The sequence below is a fragment of the Pinus tabuliformis genome, chromosome 6 (genome assembly GCF_031772625.1).
Source record: "Pinus tabuliformis cultivar Carrire ecotype Pingquan chromosome 6, CPIR1, whole genome shotgun sequence".
Taxonomy (NCBI): Eukaryota; Viridiplantae; Streptophyta; class Pinopsida; order Pinales; family Pinaceae; genus Pinus; species Pinus tabuliformis.
In genome coordinates this window covers 1,058,957,547-1,058,978,731 of record NC_142292.1, presented here as the reverse complement: position 1 = coordinate 1,058,978,731, position 21,185 = coordinate 1,058,957,547, and the positions used below count along the sequence as shown (strand labels likewise).

General features: G+C 40.8%; 1 protein-coding gene and 1 pseudogene across 1 annotated transcript; one reads left to right on the top strand and one right to left on the bottom strand.

The window, feature by feature from the left end:
- Positions 1-2,342: 2,342 nt before the first annotated feature.
- LOC149262601 (uncharacterized) lies at positions 2,343-2,948 on the top strand. Its single transcript, XM_089380839.1, has one exon. The coding sequence runs from the start codon at positions 2,343-2,345 to the stop codon at positions 2,946-2,948; it is 606 nt and encodes a 201-aa protein (XP_089236965.1).
- An 8,984-nt stretch (positions 2,949-11,932) lies between these two features.
- LOC149262600 (pyrophosphate-energized vacuolar membrane proton pump 1 pseudogene) lies at positions 11,933-12,494 on the bottom strand (annotated as a pseudogene).
- Between the last annotated feature and the right edge of the window lie 8,691 nt (positions 12,495-21,185).

Here is a 21,185-nt window from a genome sequence, read left to right as displayed (position 1 = left end):
CTTTTCTTGCGGCTTCAATGGGTTGTCTTGGGTCACCCCGCCTTGGCTTTGTCCTTTGGTCTTCAGATTTGCAGATCCAAAGTCTCGCTTCTTCTGTTTGAACTTTTGCTCAATTTTGACAGCGTATCGGTACGTCGTGCCGAGCGAGGAGATGTTCAGGAACTCCATCTCTTCCTGGATGTATCTGTGTAGGCAGCCGCGGTATTTGAGTACCAAATGCAACTCAAAGTCCTTGATACCCAACTGTGTGTGAAGGGTATGAAAAATGTTTGTGAACTTTGGCACATCTTGGTCCCTTCCCTGCCGCAGTGTGGTCCATTTGATGTATTTTTCCTCATAGCTTTTGACAGGGTAGTACTGCTCCTTGGCGGCATCCCAAAATGAATCCCAAGTGGGTGCGGCTGAAAATAGTGAGCCCATACTGTCATTCTTCTGCTCACAATAGGTTTCCCACCAATCCTTGACGTGGGGGGCTGCTTTTAGAAGAGTGAAAACAATCTTTTCCCGACTCGAAAATTCATGAATAGAAAAATACCATCTAGCAGATTTAACCATTTATCTACGGCATCTGCATCTATCTGACCCTCGAAGATGGGGATTTCAAAATTAACTTGTACCTTAAACGGTGTGGCATTTCCAGAGTAGCTGTTGGGAGCTGATGCGTCGCCTATGGGTAGCCGCTGAAGGATCTACGCAAAGCTATCCATCATCGCGTTCCTTTGCCGCTCGAGGGCTTCTTCGAGCAATATTTTGATAGGATCTCCTGCCCCCTCATCTTTCTTTTCATCCGCCATGGGAGGCCGTCGGGATTTGCGAGGCTGGTCTTGCAAAGGTTCGACCAGTTCAATCCCTAACTCCTTATATCTCGACCTCGTTGGGGAGATGGATAGAAAAACAGAGAAAAAGCAGACCGCTCTGATACCATTGATCCAGATTTAAATAGGAATGCAAAAAATTATAGAAATAACCATAAATACAGATATGCAGTGGAAATAATACTTCATTTCATTAATGTAAAATACTGAAATACGGTTACATACAGTAATGGAAATAAACCAGCTAGGGCGATGGTAGCTCATCTCTGAAAAGAGATGTGGCGGCTACATGCCTCTGAACTCCGTTACAATACGCTCGAAGGCCTATTTATTGTTGAGAAACAATGGAAAATCCTTCACATCCCAATACCTAACCCTAGAAGATGAAACGCCAAATTGTGGGCCCCATTTTGGGTAAGTTGGTACATCAACTTCCTAGGGCCGTAACTTTGGCACCTGATCTTTGTTTGACGCGTACAATAGCTCGTTAGAAAGATCTATCCGAGCACTACAACTTTAGAAAGAGAAAAATTGGTCCATGGACCCATGTTGCTCCCAAATTTCCCAAAAAACATCGTTTAGGGATCAAAACAGCTCTGGAAGTTCAAGACCCGAAAAAACTACTAAAAATAGTAAATTGTGCTACAATTAAGGAAATTGAAAAACTGAAAGAGACAGTTGTGGGGGTCCAAATGGGATAGGTGGGTGGCCACCAACATCCACCTGGATCAAGAACGTGGGCTAAGGTGAGGATTCCCTCTGTCCCCTCTCCTTTTTCTACTTGTTATGGAAGGGCTTAGTTGACTCATACACCAGGCCAGAAGGGAGGGAAGGATTCTAGGTCTTAAGATCACTGATCAATGTATCATTACCCACCTCCTCTTTGTGGATGATGTGATTATATTTTTGAATGGAGGTATCCAAGACTCCATTGCTTTCCATGATATCTTGTTACTTTTTACAGTTGCTACAGCTATGGATCCCAACAGGATGAAATCCACTATCACTTTCTCTACTTTATCAATTTAGGAAATTCAGACAACCTCTCAAAATTTTCCTTACCAGTGGCTACAATTGGAGGCTAGACTTAAATATCTAGGCTTTCGGATTAAACCCCTTGGGTACAAGATCACTGATTGGACATGGATGGTAGCCAAGATAGAAAGGAGGTTGCACAATTGGAACCATAGATTCCTATCAAGGGCAAGGAGACTGGTACTCATCAAATCGGTTCTGGAGGCAACGTCAGTGTACTGGATGTCATTAGCATGGATCCCTAAGGGCATCCTAGCTCAGATTCAAAAATTATGTTGCAGATTCCTTTGGAATGGACATAAGGAAGGGAAACCTTTTGCATGGGTGGGATGGACCCAAATTGCACTACCAAAGAAGTGGGGGGGTTGGGGATTAAAAGATCTATCAGCTTTTGCCCATGCACTTGCTGCTAAAATGGGTTGGCTTATTCTCACATCTAACAGTCTATGGACAGAGGTAGTGCATTACAAATACATCTAGCCATTACAAATCATGGACTGGATCCGGCTTCCCACTTGGCATAAATCGGGCATTTCATCAATTTGGAGAGTTGTTCTCCATGCTCTACCCATTGTCAGAAATGGTTTAATTTGGCGCATCAGTGATGGTCATTTGGTAAGGATTGGCATTGATCCATGGACTGGCAGTGGCAATTTGTATCAGCTCCCCCATGATCTCATTCAACACCTCAAACAAAATGAGATACACAGGCTTGCAGACATAGAGAACTCCACCATCTTCGCACAAGCATGGAAATCAGCTGGGGATTTAGGCATCCCAGCTCTATGGCATCAGGCATGGGATGAATACTTAAAGGCTCTGTTAGAATCCCATGTTCGCATCAAAGAAGGGGCAGATGAACTTATTTGGGCACATGATGGGCATGGAATATATACTCCAAAATATGGTTACCCTATCATTCAAGCTGCACTTACACCACCTGTACTCACTGATTGGTGGCATCATATATGGAAGCTCAAAGCCCCACCTCGTACCAGACTACTCATGTGGAACATATTGAAGAAAAAAACACCTACTGGTACCAATCTCATGCACAGGTCATATCATGGTCCCTCCAGATGTGTATTATGCAAATAGGCAAAAGAATCAAATGACCATCTATTCCTCCAATGCGGCTCGGTTATTGAATTATGGACTCAGGTCCTCTCATCCCTATCTATAAATGCTCGATGGGCCAGGAACAACATTGTGGATGCTTGGAACCAATGGAGATCGGGGACCTCAAACAAAAAGCATCATTGTATTCCTTTGATTATTTGCTGGTCTATCTGGCTGAACCGGAATGGATTTATTTTCAGAGACAAGGCTATAAACTGGCCCATTTCCATCTGCATACCATGACATTCCGGATGAAGATAACACACCCCCTGTCCGAACAGTGACTGCCGAAGTCATAAATCACAGTATATCATGGGCCTATTTTGATGGAGTTGCTCAGGAACAGGGATGTGGAGGGGGAATTTTGCTACACAAATCCGAAAATCACACCTTCCGCATACAAATGGGTCTAGGGTTAGGCACAAATAATTTCGTTGAACTAATCACTCTCCGTCACCTGCTCCACTTTGCACTTGCACATGACTGCAAACATCTACAAATATTTGGGGATTCAAAAATCATCATAAACTGGTTCAATAATGCATCCATTTGTCATATGCATTCACTCAGAAATATATTGGATGAGGCATTGCTTTTCAAATCACAATTTGAATATATTTCTTGTCAACATATTTACAGGGAGCACAATCAGGCTGTTGACCAACTATCCAAGGAGGTGATGGTCTATCCCAGGGGCATCTGGCTCATAAAGGAATAACAGGGGGATGAACACTTCCAGTACTACCATCAACCGTACATAGATCAACACTATGAGAGGGCCAACATGCCGTAATTTTGTAGTAAAATTTTGACACAATTTTTTGATATAGACCTATCATGTATATATTATTACATCACTAATTACAGACCACCCAATAAGGGTTATTTGTACACAACTTATTTTGATGGCCACTGGCCCAAGATTTGCATATGCCACTCAGGATTCTAGAACATGTAATTTTATTTACTAATAGAAAATTGCGATTTTTCCCCGGGGAAAAAAAACAAATGTAGACTTTTCCAAAAAATCACATAAATAGTCAATGTTAAATTTTCTTAGGGAAACATTGTTATTTTCCATGATAGTTGCATTTCATCATTAATACATTAAGTTCACCCCATATCATCATTACATTATTCATATCTACACCATTATACATCAACATATGCAATTACATAGAAAGAAACAATATCACCATCATCATTAATGTAGCGGAACATAAAAGGAACAGTAGAAGAAAGTATGCACACATATAGAGACACCAAGATTGGTCTGAGACCAGGGCAAAACCCACTATGGGGAAAACCCTTGCAAATCTTCTTCTTCTTAGATCGTCATCAAATGATGCAGCAAATAGATTACAATGATCCATAACTTTATCTATACAGAAAAACAATAATGATATCTATGAAACAAATCTAATCATGATAGGAATCAGAACCCTCATATTTATGTCAACTGATGTATATTGTTGTCACTATGTCAAACACTGTTGAGAACTACTGTCACTGTGTCGAACACTGCTAAGAACTATTGTCACTGTCAATGAGCCAAATACATATGTTTGCAGTGGATACTAACAAATCAGATCATAGATTCGTATAAAAGTAGAGAGAAAATCAGATCTACCATATCACTAAAGTCAACTAAATCCAAGATGTCAAATCTTCGATCTGAACTCTGGTCGCCCTCATCACAATTGTCTGTGTGGGACCGAAACTCCTTGGTCGCTCTCTCGATCATTGTATGCGAGTGACTGTGAATGCAGGTTCGCTCTTAGTAGGACTTTATGCATGCGACTATGGAACAATGTAGCTAAAACCTAGAGTCACTCCCTTACTGTTGTTGTGCGAGTGACCGAGATGTCCTGGTCGCTCTCAGGACCACTCTGTGCGAGCGACCCGGGACCACTACCTCCATATTTATCTTTGAACCCATAGTCACTCCCATAAGCCTCTGTGCCAATGACTATAGGTCTTTGGTCACTGTCATAGGCTTGTGTGCCAACGACCAGGGACCAGAATACCATGTTCTATGCCAGCAACCGTGATCTAGAAGACCTTAACCCAGAGCGAACCTTTCACCTATGATTTCAGACCCTTGAGCGAACTCCTTCCATCGAACCTGTGCAAACCAAGAAAAAAGAGGAGAAGATGTTTCCAAATGATCTTGACGTATCTTATATTTATAGTTTTTCTTGAGGTTCACTTGGATTTAAGGCTGACCCAAGAAGTTACTCATGGGGTTAGGGCCAACCCAATCCATAATACATGTATGAATAAATTAATTCATAACTCAACTTTTTCTTAGCCAAACTGGGTGATATTTAGGTCGATTTTGGTCCTCTCAAAAAGAGGAATCTAATGCAATCATTATATTGGTCATTTGATCTGTCCAAGGTGGAATTTTATTTCATTTTCAAAAATTAACACTCCCTCTCAACTAGGGAGAATTCCACCTATCCATTGAACAATATATCATCATGGATCATATATGTCATGTAGTCATCATGCCATGTCCATTTCAAGTGTCTCATCATAAAAAATCGTCATTGTACATCTCAATCTATCCTTTTCTTATTCTTTCTTATCTCTTCATTGTTCTTGCTCATATGCTAAACATTCTCGGACCTAGAAGAAGAAGAATTTTCTACCAAAGGGGAGCTCAAGATACCTCCTTTTATCCATCACGATGCTATCTGGAATCTTTGCTACCGGGTTGCTACTCAGAATATCATCATTGATTGTCATCAGAGAGCATATCATCAAGGATCACATCTCAACCTAGAACCACGTCAGGGAGAAATAACTTCCACCCATACCGAGCAATAGGATAACTCATCACACAAGGGAGTACACCCTTGACCCTAGAACTTCATCAGGGAGATTACCCTCAACCCAAAATCATATCGTGTTATCTCAACCCATCCTATTTCCTATTGATCTTCCCATCAATGACCTAGAATATTCATGTGGTAGAACACCTGCATCATAATTGACTTGGGTTGTACACCCCAAGTACACTCTCAACTTGTTGGCCAAAACGAGGAGTGATATTCCCATCAAGATGGCTTGCTTGAGGGTATGATGGCAACTGGGTTATACTCTGCAAAGACCAAGAGGGGAGCAACATTATTTGACCCTATAAAGATAGGGGAGCAAAATTATTCTACCCTAGGTAACAGATAGGGTAACGCCCTATTGTCCAAAGTTCCCTCAACCCCGGGAGCCCTCTATCTCAATTCCTCACCCTGGGAGGTCGAGTAGGGTAGGAAGAGTTTTCTCAGTGTCCTCGATCAACGCTGCTCTCATCATCAACTTGTATCAATAGTAGTTGTTTCCTGTTCATATAGAACATCAAATCAAATATCGTGTCAAATCATATATAATCATATGAATCACAAAAGGATACCATAATCATCCTCCCTCTCAAGGAGGTGTCAACCACAATCCTGAGCTTGTTTCGAACAACTGAACTATCTCAATATATGAGAGTATCTCAATCCAAACTATAAATATGGGACTTACTGCCAATCACATCATCACAATGTATCCATGTCATATTCAAATCATGCTCAAAAAAATCTCTAAGGAGCTTCTATATCCTGCCTCACAGTTAGCCATGCTAGCAACATCATGATAAACCTCGATCATGCTATGGAATTTTCATCCAAGATATCATGGAAGATCAAATATTAAAGCAACATCCAAATGTGCTTATCAACAATAATCTCAAATATCAGCAATACATTTATGCAGATACATATCATAGGAGAAATACCTCATTCTCAAAATAGAATACCTCATTCAAATATTTCAAAGCATGCTCGGTGGAAACTCTATGTGAGTGAAGCAACTCACTTATGAATTCATTAAGGTTCTATGCACATAGTACATATACAGATGGATGTTCAAAACGTAACATCAATGCTTCAATCGTCGGATGCCATGTCAAGTTCAACAACATCTTGAACTTCAAATCAGAGTATCCAAGGATTTTGAAAATCATTTTCCAATAGCTTTGCAATATGAAATTTCTTTCCCAAATTTTGGAAATGCCATGATACATCATTTCGGAATTCATAAGACATCTCCCTCTGATTTAGATCATTAGAGGCTTATCACCTGTCACAAGTAGATCATCAAGATATAAAACCAAAACCATAATCAATATCAAAGCCATACCTTGGAACTCATCATCTTGTCTTCATCAGATAATTGTCACATCTCGACATATCTGGATTGCAATGCTCTAAGCATAATGCCTTGCTAATCCAACATAATCATCCTTACATAACTCAATGTTGTACCATCAATGACAAAGTCAACTCATCAAAGTTTAGAATCCAGATCACGACCATTATCAAAGTCATCATTATCATAGTATTAATACTTTCAACCAGGAGACAGGTGGAGCTCATATCAAATCATGACTTCATCATGCCAACAAGTCATGCATTATCAATCCGAACTTGATTAAGTCATTCTCATAATCATAATACAAGTAATCCCATCACTAGGTGAAAATGCATACATCAAGGATAAGTCATGCAAGTTCCATTTTTCATACCAAATCACAACTACAATTACTTCAACCATTGTGCTAAGAACAAGAAGGCCAATTTCCACATAAGTCATCATGCCCACATAATATCGACATCAAGGCAAATCAACAATCGTCAAATAATATCACTAGACATCAGGTCAAGTCCAAATGTTATCATAGAGAGATCTATTGTCAAAGCACATCTCAATCATCAATTCAAAGTTATTGTCAAGCATCATGACAAAACACTTTTCATATATACCAGTCATTCCAAATCATCCTAACCTCTTGTAGCACAAACATAGTGACATATCTATATGTATGTCCCATTCAGCTGCAAACACACGTTCAATATGCATGTTCATGTTATGGAAAACATTCAAGCTTTTCCTGCTAGTAGATCTTGTTGTTATTTGCAATACATATGTGGTGCTGACATCTTTCAGATGACCATCTGATTTCATACACAATACTTCATTATATGATCAACAATTTAACTCAACAAATTCAGAAACCAGTTAACAGTGGCATAAAATGTCAAGGACATCACGATTCAAAGTTCAGACAGCTTCAGAAAGCTTCAGATTATGGTCAACAACAGTCAAACCTCTGGTCGCTCTCTTCATGTTAGCATGGGAGCAACTTTAGCTACCTAGACGATGTCTAGGCCTTAGCATGAGTGCTTCCAGGGACAAAATATCCTAGATCTGTGACTGCGTCTAGAGCTGAAACCCTAATTTCTGTACGGGCTTCAAATTTAAGACTCTGTTGCAGATCAATGCACATAAATCATACTTCAACAACATAAAATACAAATAGTAATAAGGGTAATAATCTTGAGAAGAGATTCTCCCTCTGACTGGGGATCTACATCATTCATCTTCATTCATGTAATTAACATGTCTCTACTAGAGTCTTGCAACATCAGATCTGTTAGATCATAAACATATGGTTGTCAGCATCATGACATCAATATTTCATCAAAAGATAGATCTCAAAGTTTATGAACACAATAGAATTTTCTGTCAAGTCACTCCATCAAGTTATTTCATCCATTTTAACCATATGCCATCAAGACAAGACCACAGGTATTAAGAGATTTGGAATATCAATCTTACACTTATACCTCTTCACATCAAGGTTATCATTCTCTTCATGAATAATGAGATCAAATCAGGTTATTCAATAAAGCTTTATCAAAACAACAAGAGTGTCAATCACCCTTTCCATATGCTTTCATCATGCTTATTGCAAGATTTACCAGTAGAATCATGTATAGGATTCAATGAACTATCCTTCTATATGAAATCCATCATGACAAGTATCTAGAGCCAAGGTGCTATACTTCTTTATAGATAGACCATAGATGTTAGAAAAACATCAAGCGTATCAATGTATCAACATTAGATAGCCTCATGGAATTCAAGAAGGTCAAAATGTTCAACATCAAGTGCATAATTTCATCATAGGAAACATATATCCAAGTCACTTTCATATGAATGTATGAGCCATTAAATAAAGATGCATTCTCATCATACCTTCGGGCTTACTGAGCCAATGGCTTAAACACAACATACCACGCATACCTTATGGTATTCATACCTGAGATCCTACTCATTAGTGATAGGCCACTTGAAGCACTTTGTCATATTTTCATCAAGTACCTCTTTATCTCTTTCCATATATGCATCTCAAAATGATCCTCAAGAAGGATCTACACATCTCATCTCATCAAGGAGGTTAGAAACATCCATATACTCAAATACATATGCAGGAAGTACAAGCAATAAGCATAATCATCGTATCTATAAGTCTAATAAGTAAGAAGCATCATAAGTAAAGAAATACTTATCTTCAATGAGAGGTGATCCCCTCCCTCTTGAACCAATATTCAAGAGACATCAATGTCCATGGTCCATATACCAATGTTGCCTTCAAGTATCTGGTGAGCTCCAGTATTGTAGCAATAATGCTACAACTCCTGGGGCTTCCTGTCTCTTAATTTTATCAACCCGGTAGTTCGTACAAACTTGGAAGCGGCGGTGCTGTATGCACAAGTACTAGCTCTTGTCGCAGCTGTCACTTGGTCAGCTGGCACAAGTCCGCTAGGGCTCAAGCCAACTTCTATAGGCTCTCAAAAGAAGCTTGCTAATTGATGGATGAAAGCTAATCTCAAAGGAAAGCTACTTTACTTGACAAAAATGAACTGAAAGCAAATCAAAGCATGTAAACCTAGGAAACCCTAATTTAACTAGTCTGACCTCTACAATGCAAGGAATGTAAATGCAACTTCTACCAATCCTGTCATTACCTCTAATAAATGAAAATGCATGGATCTAAACTACTTGCATCATGAAAATTATGTTTTTGTATTTTTCCTTTAAGTGTGTGGAATGATTGTGATCTTGTGCTAACTAGGGTTTGGGTGTGCAGATGGGATGGAGAAGGAAGGAAAGTGTGGGACAGGTTAGGGAGGCTAGGAGAGGTCCCTAGGGATCCTTAGCACCCATCCACAAAGGTTCCTCGCATTCAGATGCTCAGCAACCGAGAGAGTGGCCTTCTACAGGATGGCTGTGGAGGATCCTACAGGATACTCTGTTTTCTACAGGATGTCTACAAATGGCTACAGGATGACCTACCGTGAGTGTTTGGCGTGATGGAGGAGTGATGAAATGGAAGAGGGAGATGTGTAAGGTAGGAATAAGGTTGGTGATGGCTCAGAAGCTGGAAAATCAGATGAGGGAAGAGTGTATGCAATGGTTTGATGATTGGAAGGATGGAACCAACGAAAGTTGGAGGAGATGGAGCTATGTGGGAAATGAGAGAGTTGGAGGGTAAATGAGTGAGACAGAGGTTAAATAGAACCTGAGGAGGTGATGAAGATGATAGAGATGCCCTGCACAATGCTCATTTAAACGAATCAATGAATTCTTGCAAACAAACCAAGTCCTAGCTAACTTAATCTAATTGTCAATGAAATAAATGAACAGCAGCTTTGTTTGGAAAGAGAACCATGTACTTCACGTGAGAAAGAGCATTCCAAAAGATCTAAATGCATAACAAACTCCTACCAATCGATTCTAAGCATAAAAAGCTACGTTACCCATCAAAACCAACTACCATAACAAAGCAAGATCTAAAGAGCAGATTTTTATTTCAAGAACGCAGCAAACACATAAAGATACACAAGGGAGGTATTGGGCGCTTGAGATGGGCCCAACCCCAAGAGCTACAGCCTCCCATGAAAGATTTAGAGCTGGTGCAAAGCTGGATCCATCTTTATTAATCAAGAAATGAAAAGTACATCAAAACTGTCCATAAGGAGAACTTGAGAATGAGCTGAAAGCAAAGCTAATCCATGGCCTAAAAATCGAACTACAAGCTAGCTAACTAATGGCTAAAACAAAATGACTAACTAGCTACAAAAATGACTACCAACTAGCTACCAAAAATGACCAACCACTAGCTAACCAAAATGAGGCCCCAAGCCCTCTTATTTATACAATTTGAGGACCCAACAGTCCTCCTAAAAGTTAGGGACTTGGCTGCCCAAGACTTGGAGTTAACAGCAGTCCAACTTGACTTGCTTGGCTGCCCTTGTGCTCATTGATTTGGTGGCCTTTGAACTCCGAGCTGATGGTGGAGAATTCGAGGTAAGGGCCCATAAATGAGGGGGACACCTTCCTACAAATCCTCTAGCTTGTTCTCCCACGAATTTGGCTGCCAAGTGCTCATTAAGACCTTCAATTTTGTCTCCAAGTTGACCAAAAAGGCTACACAAAGCACCCATTAGACTTGTTGGCATAATGACTAACCAAATTCACTCTATTAACATAAAAATAATCAAAAACATGCAATAAACAAATGAGAATGGTGGATTAAGTCAAATTAGGAAGTTGAATGAGCCCAAATAATTGTACATTGTTGGGGCTCATCATCACCCCCCTACTGAAAGTGTTGCTCATCCTCTGAGCAACCAAATCTCTCCCCTTGTCTTTGATGGCCCTGGTGACGTCCTTGGCTAGCATCTTGGCCGATTTCTCCTTTGGCTTCCCTCTTTTCACTTTCCTGTAGAAACTGTTCTGTCTTCCTGTAGAAACTGTTCTGTCTTCCTGTAGAAACAGTCTGCTAGCTTCCTGTAGAAACAGTCTGCTAGCTTCAATGAACTGCCCGAGAATAGATATTGCATGCCGAAGCTGGATGGGAATCACTGTTTTTCCATTGGTTAATCCTTGATTCACGTTTCTGTTCCTGACATGACAATACTTTTCGACTGCGGCAGCTTTCTTTGCTTCATAAAATGCTTACTGCAATAGCAAATATAATAACAGATTTGTATCCCACAGCCAACCCAAATATAACATTAGTTGCTGCTTCCAGTCCTGCATGAATCGCTTGGACAGGGCTGTAAGCATTACTAGTGCAGTAAACCAATAACAGGGCCAGACCACAAACCAATAGCACCACAGAAGAAAAGCTCCCAGTTCTTTACAACCTTCTGGGCACCAAAATTGAAGATAGTGAAGGATGAAGGCAATGCAACTAGGCTTACAGCAGCAATGCCAATAGTCATCACTACTATGGAGATAATACGTTGCTTTTTCAATGCAGGCTCAATTTCCTTCACAGCCTTGATCTCAAATATGTTAGTTGCAAACAGAGTTGTGATTAAGCAGGCAATGATACCCATTGAACTAATAAGCAAGGGATAACACATGGCAGTAAGATCATGAGAGTTTTCAAATGATGATATGGATGCAACAACCAGAGCTGCACAGGAAGATTCAGTCATAGGACCCAAATAGATCTGATCCCATACCAGCGATATCTCCAACATTGTCACCAACATTATCAGCAATGACAGCTGGGTTGCGTGGATCGTCTTCAGGAATGTTCCTCTCAACCTTGCCAACAAGATCAGCACCTACATCTGCTGCTTTGGTGCAAATACCACCACCTACGCTGCCAAACAGAGCCATGGAAGAACCGCCAAGACCACATTTGAAGATGTTGAAATAAGTTTTGCTAACCATTTCATATATTTTTCTTCAAGATGTTCTGCTAATTTTCGTTTAACTCCATCTTGAGACAAGACAAACAATAGTTCCACAGCATGAGCTCGCATTTCAGAGTACGTAACTTTGCAAAAAGGGAAGCAATACCTGAATTTGAATACACTTCGAGTGAATCACGTTGCAAGTGCAAGTTGACCAACAACTGAGCGCTTAGATTTCTGCGTGATTTTTGGAGTGAGGTGGCAGAGACATGTGTTGGCCATGCAAACGGTTATCTCCACTGCAGTGTTTAACTATGAACTATAGTCCTCTGCCTGTAATCACTTACCATCAAGCACGCTGAAGTTTACTGTTCACCACTGCCCGTTTTCAATTTTCTTCCTGAGTTGGCTGAGCACACGTGGCGTATCCACCCACCGAGCGCTGTTGAACTAGATGAGGGTGTCCAGTTGGCTGGCCACCGATTCTCTTAACCACAACCATCTCATTCGTTCATGCAATGCTTCGAATTACATTCATGCAACAGAGGAACAAGGTTAAGTCACGTACCTCGAAGTTGAATGGCTGCCGTGAGCTGTTGTGGGCTGTCATTGCTGCATGCGTTTGATTTTATGGTTGCATGAGGCTGGGCTGCTAATCTTTGATTGTGTTTTTCATGTGCAGGTGTCCTCTTGCCGGATCCAAGCTCCAGACGATTGTTTCCACGTTCAAGTCTGCACATCCAAGCTGCTGTTGCTGCATCTTCACCAAACCAGAACTTGTTTTCGACATTTCTCCCAAACGCCAAAGCAGATCGAGCTGAAACTTGCTGAGCATGTTACCACCATCATTATGCATCTCCCATAGCAAATTCGTGATCAATGGATGCACGGATTTCGAGAAAATTGGAAAATGGCTGAAGATTTCAGAGCTCGATTTCTCGGAAACCGTGCATCGGAATTGGCTGAAACTTCTTGGGTAGGCTACTATCACCCACGTGCATCTCCCCATGAAACAGGTTTTGAAACGGATGCACGGTTATGGAGAAAATGCAAAAATGGCTGATGGTGATGGAGGCTGATTTCTTGGAAACCGTGCACCGGAATTGCATGAAACTGCTCAGGCATGTTGTCATCGACCTTGTACAATCCCCCATAAAACGGTTTGTCAAATGGATGCATGGTTCTCAAGTTATGGCAAAAACAAATTCTGCTCTATGTGTTTTTGGCTTCAAGGCATTTTGCATGTGTTTGCATGGTATGACAAAATGAATTTTTGTTGTGATGCAGGTATGGAGATGATGGAGGAGGAGTTGGAAGATGGCATGAGGGCTTCTGAACCCTTGAGGAAGCTACCATGCTCGCCAAACCACTTTTTGAAATGCATGCCTAGTTTCCCACAATTTCTACAGGAAGATCCTGTAGAAGCACAATGAGAAGCACAAGGAGGAAAAAAAATGATGGATGAAGGCAAGGGATGGATACACAAGTGCTTGCAAGCCTAACCAATAGACTCCCACCATCAGATTCACTTTTGAAATTGGATTTGGCTCGTCCAAAGGTTCTACAGGATGTTTCCTGTAGAAATTCAGAGCTTTCCTGTAGAAGACACAGTTTTGAGGAAATAAGCATAATGACATGAAAAAATGATGGAAAAGGGGTGAGGAGTGGAAACATAGATGAGTGTAGGCCTCATGGACATATTCCAAGCCTTCAGGTCCTCTTTGGAGATCAATTTGGCTTTTTTGTAAGCTTCCTGTAGAAGATACGAAACTTCCTGTAGAAGGCACAAAAACTCCTTTGTCTTTGATTTGAGTGCTCCTCCTATCATGCAACGTCCTCCTTTAACCTGCAATGTCATTGCTGCAACATGAAATGGAGATTAGCTTTATTTTTCTTTTTCTTTTTCTCTTTTTTTTTTTTTTTTTGAAAAACAACTAGGGCGCCTCATGGAGGTTTTCACCCTAATTGCCTGCCTTGGGCGCCTCCAAGGGAGGTTTTCACCCAAAGATCTTTTTCTCTTTTTTTTTTCTTTTCTTTCCAACCCATTGACCGCCTCATGGAGGTTTTCAATCAATGAGCCAATCTAAGGCGCCTCCGAGGGGGTTTTCACCTTAGATTTTTATTTTTCTCTTATTTTCATTTTTTTCATTTCTTTTTTTTTTTTTTTTTTTTCTTTTTTTTCTACCCTACCCTACTTGAAAAACAAAATTCCTTTCAAGTATAAGAATACTTCCAATGGAGCCATGTGCACATCGAGATTAGAGAAAAAATGATGTGGAGGCTCGAAATGCATGCTCTGACAGGTATCCAGATCTCAGAGACCAAATGATCTGACTTTGAAGGGATCAAACATAGTTGAGGAAGAGAGTGCTGCTGCAACTTAGTGACCTTCTGAAACCATATCTCAATATAGCTTTGATATCCTTGGTCATCTTGCTGATCTGGATCATTCTTCATGTCACCTTCCATCATGACCTTCTGATCTTCCTCTTTTTGTTGATCTTCCTCTTGAGTACATGGAAGATTTGATGGTAACCATGAGGGATCTCTCTCGATCTCTGATTTAGATCTCTTTTCTTCATCAAGTGCAGCCCATGGTTCTTTGATCTCCTCTTTGGAATCTTCTTTTACTTTTGGTCCTTCAATGTTGTCAATAGATTCTCTCTTTTGCAACACTCTTCCTGAGCTTTGGTGAACATCATTGAGCTCAAAAGGAGTCATTTGCACATGTTGTGCCTCAGCTTTGCAATTAGGTTGAGCTGCTCCATTGCATGGTTTTGGAAATGGAGGTACGGGTAGATGAGTGGAGGTGTGAGTTTGAGATGGAGATGGATGGCATTGTGGTTGGGTAGGCATTTGGGGTTGCCTTGGTGGAGGAGGAGGCGATGGTTGTGGATGAGCAGGTGGTGGAGGAAAATGAGCTGGATGAGAGTTGTACTGGGGCCTCCACTCCTGATAAGGTGCATTCCACTGAGGCTGTGGCTGAGCATAAGAGTGAAACGAATGAGCAACTGGTTGGGCATAATATGGATCTGTGAAGGAATAAGGAGGATATGACCAAGGAGGAGGTGTAGACCAGGAAGGATGAGCAGGGGGATCCCAAGAAGGCATGAAAGTGGCTTGATAAGGGTCATAATAGGTCTCGAGTATCCCTTGCAGTTCCTGCTGGTAAGATCTAGGTCCATGTGGCCTCCTTTGGTTCATATAATAGAGTGATTCAGTGGCTCCTTTGGCTCTCTGATATGTAGCTTTGATTCTGGGCAAGGAAGGGCACTGATCTGTAGGATGGTATTCTTCACAGATGAAACACACTTCTAGAGAGTGCATTGGACATTCGTTCCTAGGATGCTTTCTAGTGCACCTAGGACAAAAAATGGCCAAAGCCCTCTTGGCTTCCTCTTGCTTCTTTTGGATCCGCAAGGTATCCAGTTGCATGGCAAGGAACTGCCTCATATCACTCTTGAAATCTTCGATCTGATTTTCAAATTCATCTTTGGACAAGATGTTGCTCCCAACATCTCTACTTGTAGCCATTTGCTCCAGAGGAATGTTTCTTTCTTTTTCTCCCCTAGAGGTTCTTCAGATATGTCTTGATGTCCACCCAGGGATTCTTTCATCACAGCCATCGAAGAAGAACGTTGGCTGTGTGAAGCAGTGGGGGGGTTGTGCAATCATTTTTCTAACTTATCTCTACTCCTACAAAGCATGAAATGAAATGCTAATCTACGCTTGCAAAATTGAAATTGCGGAATTGAAAGGCTAATCTAGGAAAGCAGGAAATGCTAATCTATGAAAGCAGGAAATACTAATCTAGAAAAGCAAGAAAGGCTAATCTACTTTTGCATAAATGAAATTGCATAATGGAAATGAAATAAACTACTTAGAAGAAGGTTGTAGTAGAAAATAGAAGAATAGCAACAATCACCAAAACTCTGCCGCTTCCCCGGCAACGGCGCCAAAAAGATGGTGAGCTCCAGTATTGTAGTAATAATGCTACAACTCCTGGGGCTTCCTATCCCTTAATTTTATCAACCCGGTAGTTCGTACAAACTTGGAAGCGGCGGTGCTGTATGCACAAGTACTAGCTCTTGTCGCAGCTGTCACTTGGTCAGCGGGCACAAGTCCGCTAGGGCTCAAGCCAACTTCTATAGGCTCTCAGAAGAAGCTTGCTAATTGATGGACGAAAGCTAATCTCAAAGGAAAGCTACTTTACTTGACAAAAATGAACTGAAAGCAAATCAAAGCATGTAAACCTAGGAAACCCTAATTTAACTAGTCTGACCTCTACAATGCAAGGAATGTAAATGCAACTTCTACCAATGCTGTCATTACCTCTAATAAATGAAAATGCATGGATCTAAACTACTTGCATCATGAAAATTATGTTTTTGTATTTTTCCTTTAAGTGTGTGGAATGATTGTGATCTTGTGCTAACTAGGATTTGGGTGTGCAGATGGGATGGAGAAGGAAGGAAAGTGTGGGACAGGTTAGGGAGGCTAGGAGAGGTCCCTAGGGATCCTTAGCACCCATCCACAAAGGTTCCTCGCATTCAGATGCTCAGCAACCGAGAGAGTGGCCTCCTACAGGATGGCTGTGGAGGATCCTACAGGATACTCTGTTTTCTACAGGATGTCTACAAATGGCTACAGGATGACCTACCGTGAGTGTTTGGCGTGATGGAGGAGTGATGAAATGGTAGAGGGAGATGTGTAAGGTAGGAATAAGGCTGGTGATGGCTCAGAAGCTGGAAAATCAGATGAGGGAAGAGTGTATGCAATGGTTTGATGATTGGAAGGATGGAACCAACGAAAGTTGGAGGAGATGGAGCTATGTGGGAAATGAGAGAGTTGGAGGGTAAATGAGTGAGACAGAGGTTAAATAGAACTTGAGGAGGTGATGAAGATGATAGAGATGCCCTGCACAATGCTCATTTAAACGAATCAATGAATTCTTGCAAACAAACCAAGTCCTAGCTAACTTAATCTAATTGTCAATGAAATAAATGAACAGCAGCTTTGTTTGGAAAGAGAACCATGTACTTCACGTGAGAAAGAGCATTCCAAAAGATCTAAATGCATAACAAACTCCTACCAATCGATTCTAAGCATAAAAAGCTACGTTACCCATCAAAACCAACTACCATAACAAAGCAAGTTCTAAAGAGCAGATTTTTATTTCAAGAACGCAGCAAACACATAAAGATACACAAGGGAGGTATTGGGCGCTTGAGATGGGCCCAACCCCAAGAGCTACAGCCTCCCATGAAAGATTTAGAGCTGGTGCAAAGCTGGATCCATCTTTATTAATCAAGAAATGAAAAGTACATCAAAACTGTCCATAAGGAGAGCTTGAGAATGAGCTGAAAGCAAAGCTAATCCATGGCCTAAAAATCGAACTACAAGCTAGCTAACTAATGGCTAAAACAAAATGACTAACTAGCTACAAAAATGACTACCAACTAGCTACCAAAAATGACCAACCACTAGCTAACCAAAATGAGGCCCCAAGCCCTCTTATTTATACAATTTGAGGACCCAACAGTCCTCCTAAAAGTTAGGGACTTGGCTGCCCAAGACTTGGAGTTAACAGCAGTCCAACTTGACTTGCTTGGCTGCCCTTGTGCTCATTGATTTGGTGGCCTTTGAACTCCGAGCTGATGGTGGAGAATTCGAGGTAAGGGCCCATAAATGAGGGGGACACCTTCCTACAAATCCTCTAGCTTGTTCTCCCACGAATTTGGCTGCCAAGTGCTCATTAAGACCTTCAATTTTGTCTCCAAGTTGACCAAAAAGGCTACACAAAGCACCCATTAGACTTGTTGGCATAATGACTAACCAAATTCACTCTATTAACATAAAAATAATCAAAAACATGCAATAAACAAATGAGAATGGTGGATTAAGTCAAATTAGGAAGTTGAATGAGCCCAAATAATTGTACATTGTTGGGGCTCATCAGTATCCAACCAGGTCTGCTAAGGATTATCCCATCTAGGGCTTCATTAAATCTCCCACAAGTGCTAGAGCATCTTCTCATTGACCATACTAGGTTCCACATCTCATATAGTTTCCATAAACCAAGGTTTTATCTTCAAACCTAACCTCATGGAATCCATCAAACCCTAATAATCAAGTTACCTAGGATTGTCTTCAAACCCTAGAATTCTTTTAGGTCTCCACCATCCTCTTCTTGCGTCCATCAATGGAGTCTTCATCGGGGTGATCTCCATGGATTTTCTTCAGCTCAACTCTGATACCATGTTAAATTTTCTTAGGGCGACATTGTTCTTTGCTATGATAGTTTCATTTCATCATTAATACATTAATTTCACCCCATATAATCATTTCATTATTCAGATCTACACCATTATACATCATCATATGCAATTACATAGAAAGAAACAACATCACCATCATCATCAATGCAATGGAACATAAAAGGAATAGTAGAAGAAAGTATGCACACATATAGAGACACCAGGATTGGTCTGAGACCAGGGAAAAACCCACTATGGGGAAAACCCTTTCAAATATTCTTCTTCTTAGATCTTCATCGAATGATGCAGCAAAAGAGAGTACAATGATCCATAACTTTATCTATGCAACAAAACAATAATGATATCTATGAAACAGATCTAATCATGCTAGGAATCAGAATCCTCATACTGATGGTTGTAATGTGCTATCACAAACTGATGTCAACTGATGTATATTGTTATCATTGTGTTGAACACTGCTGAGAACTATTGTCACTATGCTGAACACTGCTAAAAACTGTTGTCACTGTCAATGAGCCAAATACATATGTTTGAAGTGGATACTAACAAATAAAATATACAGATCTATAGATCTGTATAATATTAGAGAGAAACTCAAATATACTAGATCACTGAAGTCAATTGAATCCAAGATGTCAAATCTTCAATCTGAACTTTGGTCGCCCTCATCATGACTGTTTGTGTGCGACCGAAACTCCTTGGTCGCTCTCTCAATCACTGTATGCGAGTGACTGTGACTGTAGGGTCACTCTCAGGAAGCCTTTATGTATGCGACTGTCGAGCTAGACCCACATGGGAATTTTGGAGGATTTTTGACATAAAGAGCAAGAGGCACTCATTTTGGTCATTCATGAATTGCTGAGAAATTGTCTTTGACAGAGCACGCTTGAGATGAAGCCAAGTCTGCAAGTGTTGTTTAGCACACGAGTCTTTCCAAGCAGAAATATCAACCCTTTCTTTAGTGGAATTCGAGTGCCAGCCCAAGGAGGGAGTCCCATTTATTCCAATTCGTACTAATAGCAGGGAGTGTCAGTTGTAGAGAGGTTCAACAGCAGCAGCGTAGGGATTATGTATTTCTTGGAGGAGGCACACTTGGAAGTTGAGGAGTGAAGTGAGTTTTGGGTTGAAACTTGAGGAGGAGTTCCAGGAAGTATTTTGGTGGAGATTGTAGCTATTTTGGGGGATTTTGGCAACAAGTTTTATAGGCAGGTCAAATAACCCAGCAACAGAGCGATTGAGAAAACATAGGGCCAAAATTTCAAGGTAAACCATTGGCCAACTCCCCCGTGAGTTATTCTGGGAACTTTGGTGGAGAGCCCAGAGTTAATTTCCCAAAATTTGAGAACCAGAGGAGGCCCTAGTAGCCATTTTATACAGCCAGTAGCTCATTTTCTGGGCATTTCAACGCAGAGCCAAGGTGAACTAGCTATCACACTTGGAGGAGATCTCACACTCATCACTTGGGCTTAGATAGCTTTCCTTGGGCAAGCCCAGGTGCATAATTTCCAAGCACCTATTATACTTCAAGATTTATCAATAAAATGGCTCAACAATGCAGCTTTTGGCTCTAAATTGGTGTTCTCACATTTGAGGAATTTCCTATGTGATTATGTCTATGCATGCTTTCATTATTTACTATAAAATTTCCCTAGGGATATTACACATCATCACCCCACACATCCTAAAATATAAATCTCATGTCAAATAATTGTTATTACGTACACATCTATCTTCAAGCACATTAAATGAACATATCTAACATGAGCTAACAATATACACATCAACACCAACATATAAATTAAATACATCAACATGAAAAAAAAAACGCAATATCTATATATATACACAAACAAGTCAAATAACTGTTATAAAATATTTGATACAACAGAAATTGTAGTGGAAGCCTGGTCTATAACAGAAGATGATGGATGGTCAAGTACTGCCTCAATAGTCAAACAACGAGGTGGAGGAGAAGGTGGCTAGTCTGCTCTCTCAAGAGAAACATGAGGCACCACTGCTAGCACTGGGTGGTCATGAGGTGAATGATGAGGAGGTGGAGTACTACCAAAAGGATCACCGACACCCTAACCATGATTCGATGGGGTAGTACTACTACAAGCACCATCACCACCCTCATCATCATGATGCAATGGAGCAGCACTAGGTGAATACTCATGTGACATATCTACTGCATGCCCATCCTTCCAAGCTAATAGTAGCTTAGTAGATCTCACGATATAATGCATAAGATTCATCATATCGCATGGGAAGTCTCTAAACAGCTCCAGGAGCCTAGGATCTTCCTTGATGTCTTGAGCCCTCGTAGGGCAGACTCCCTCCTCAACCAAAACTATGGAGAGTCGCTCACAATACTCCATCCTAAATCTAACAACGGC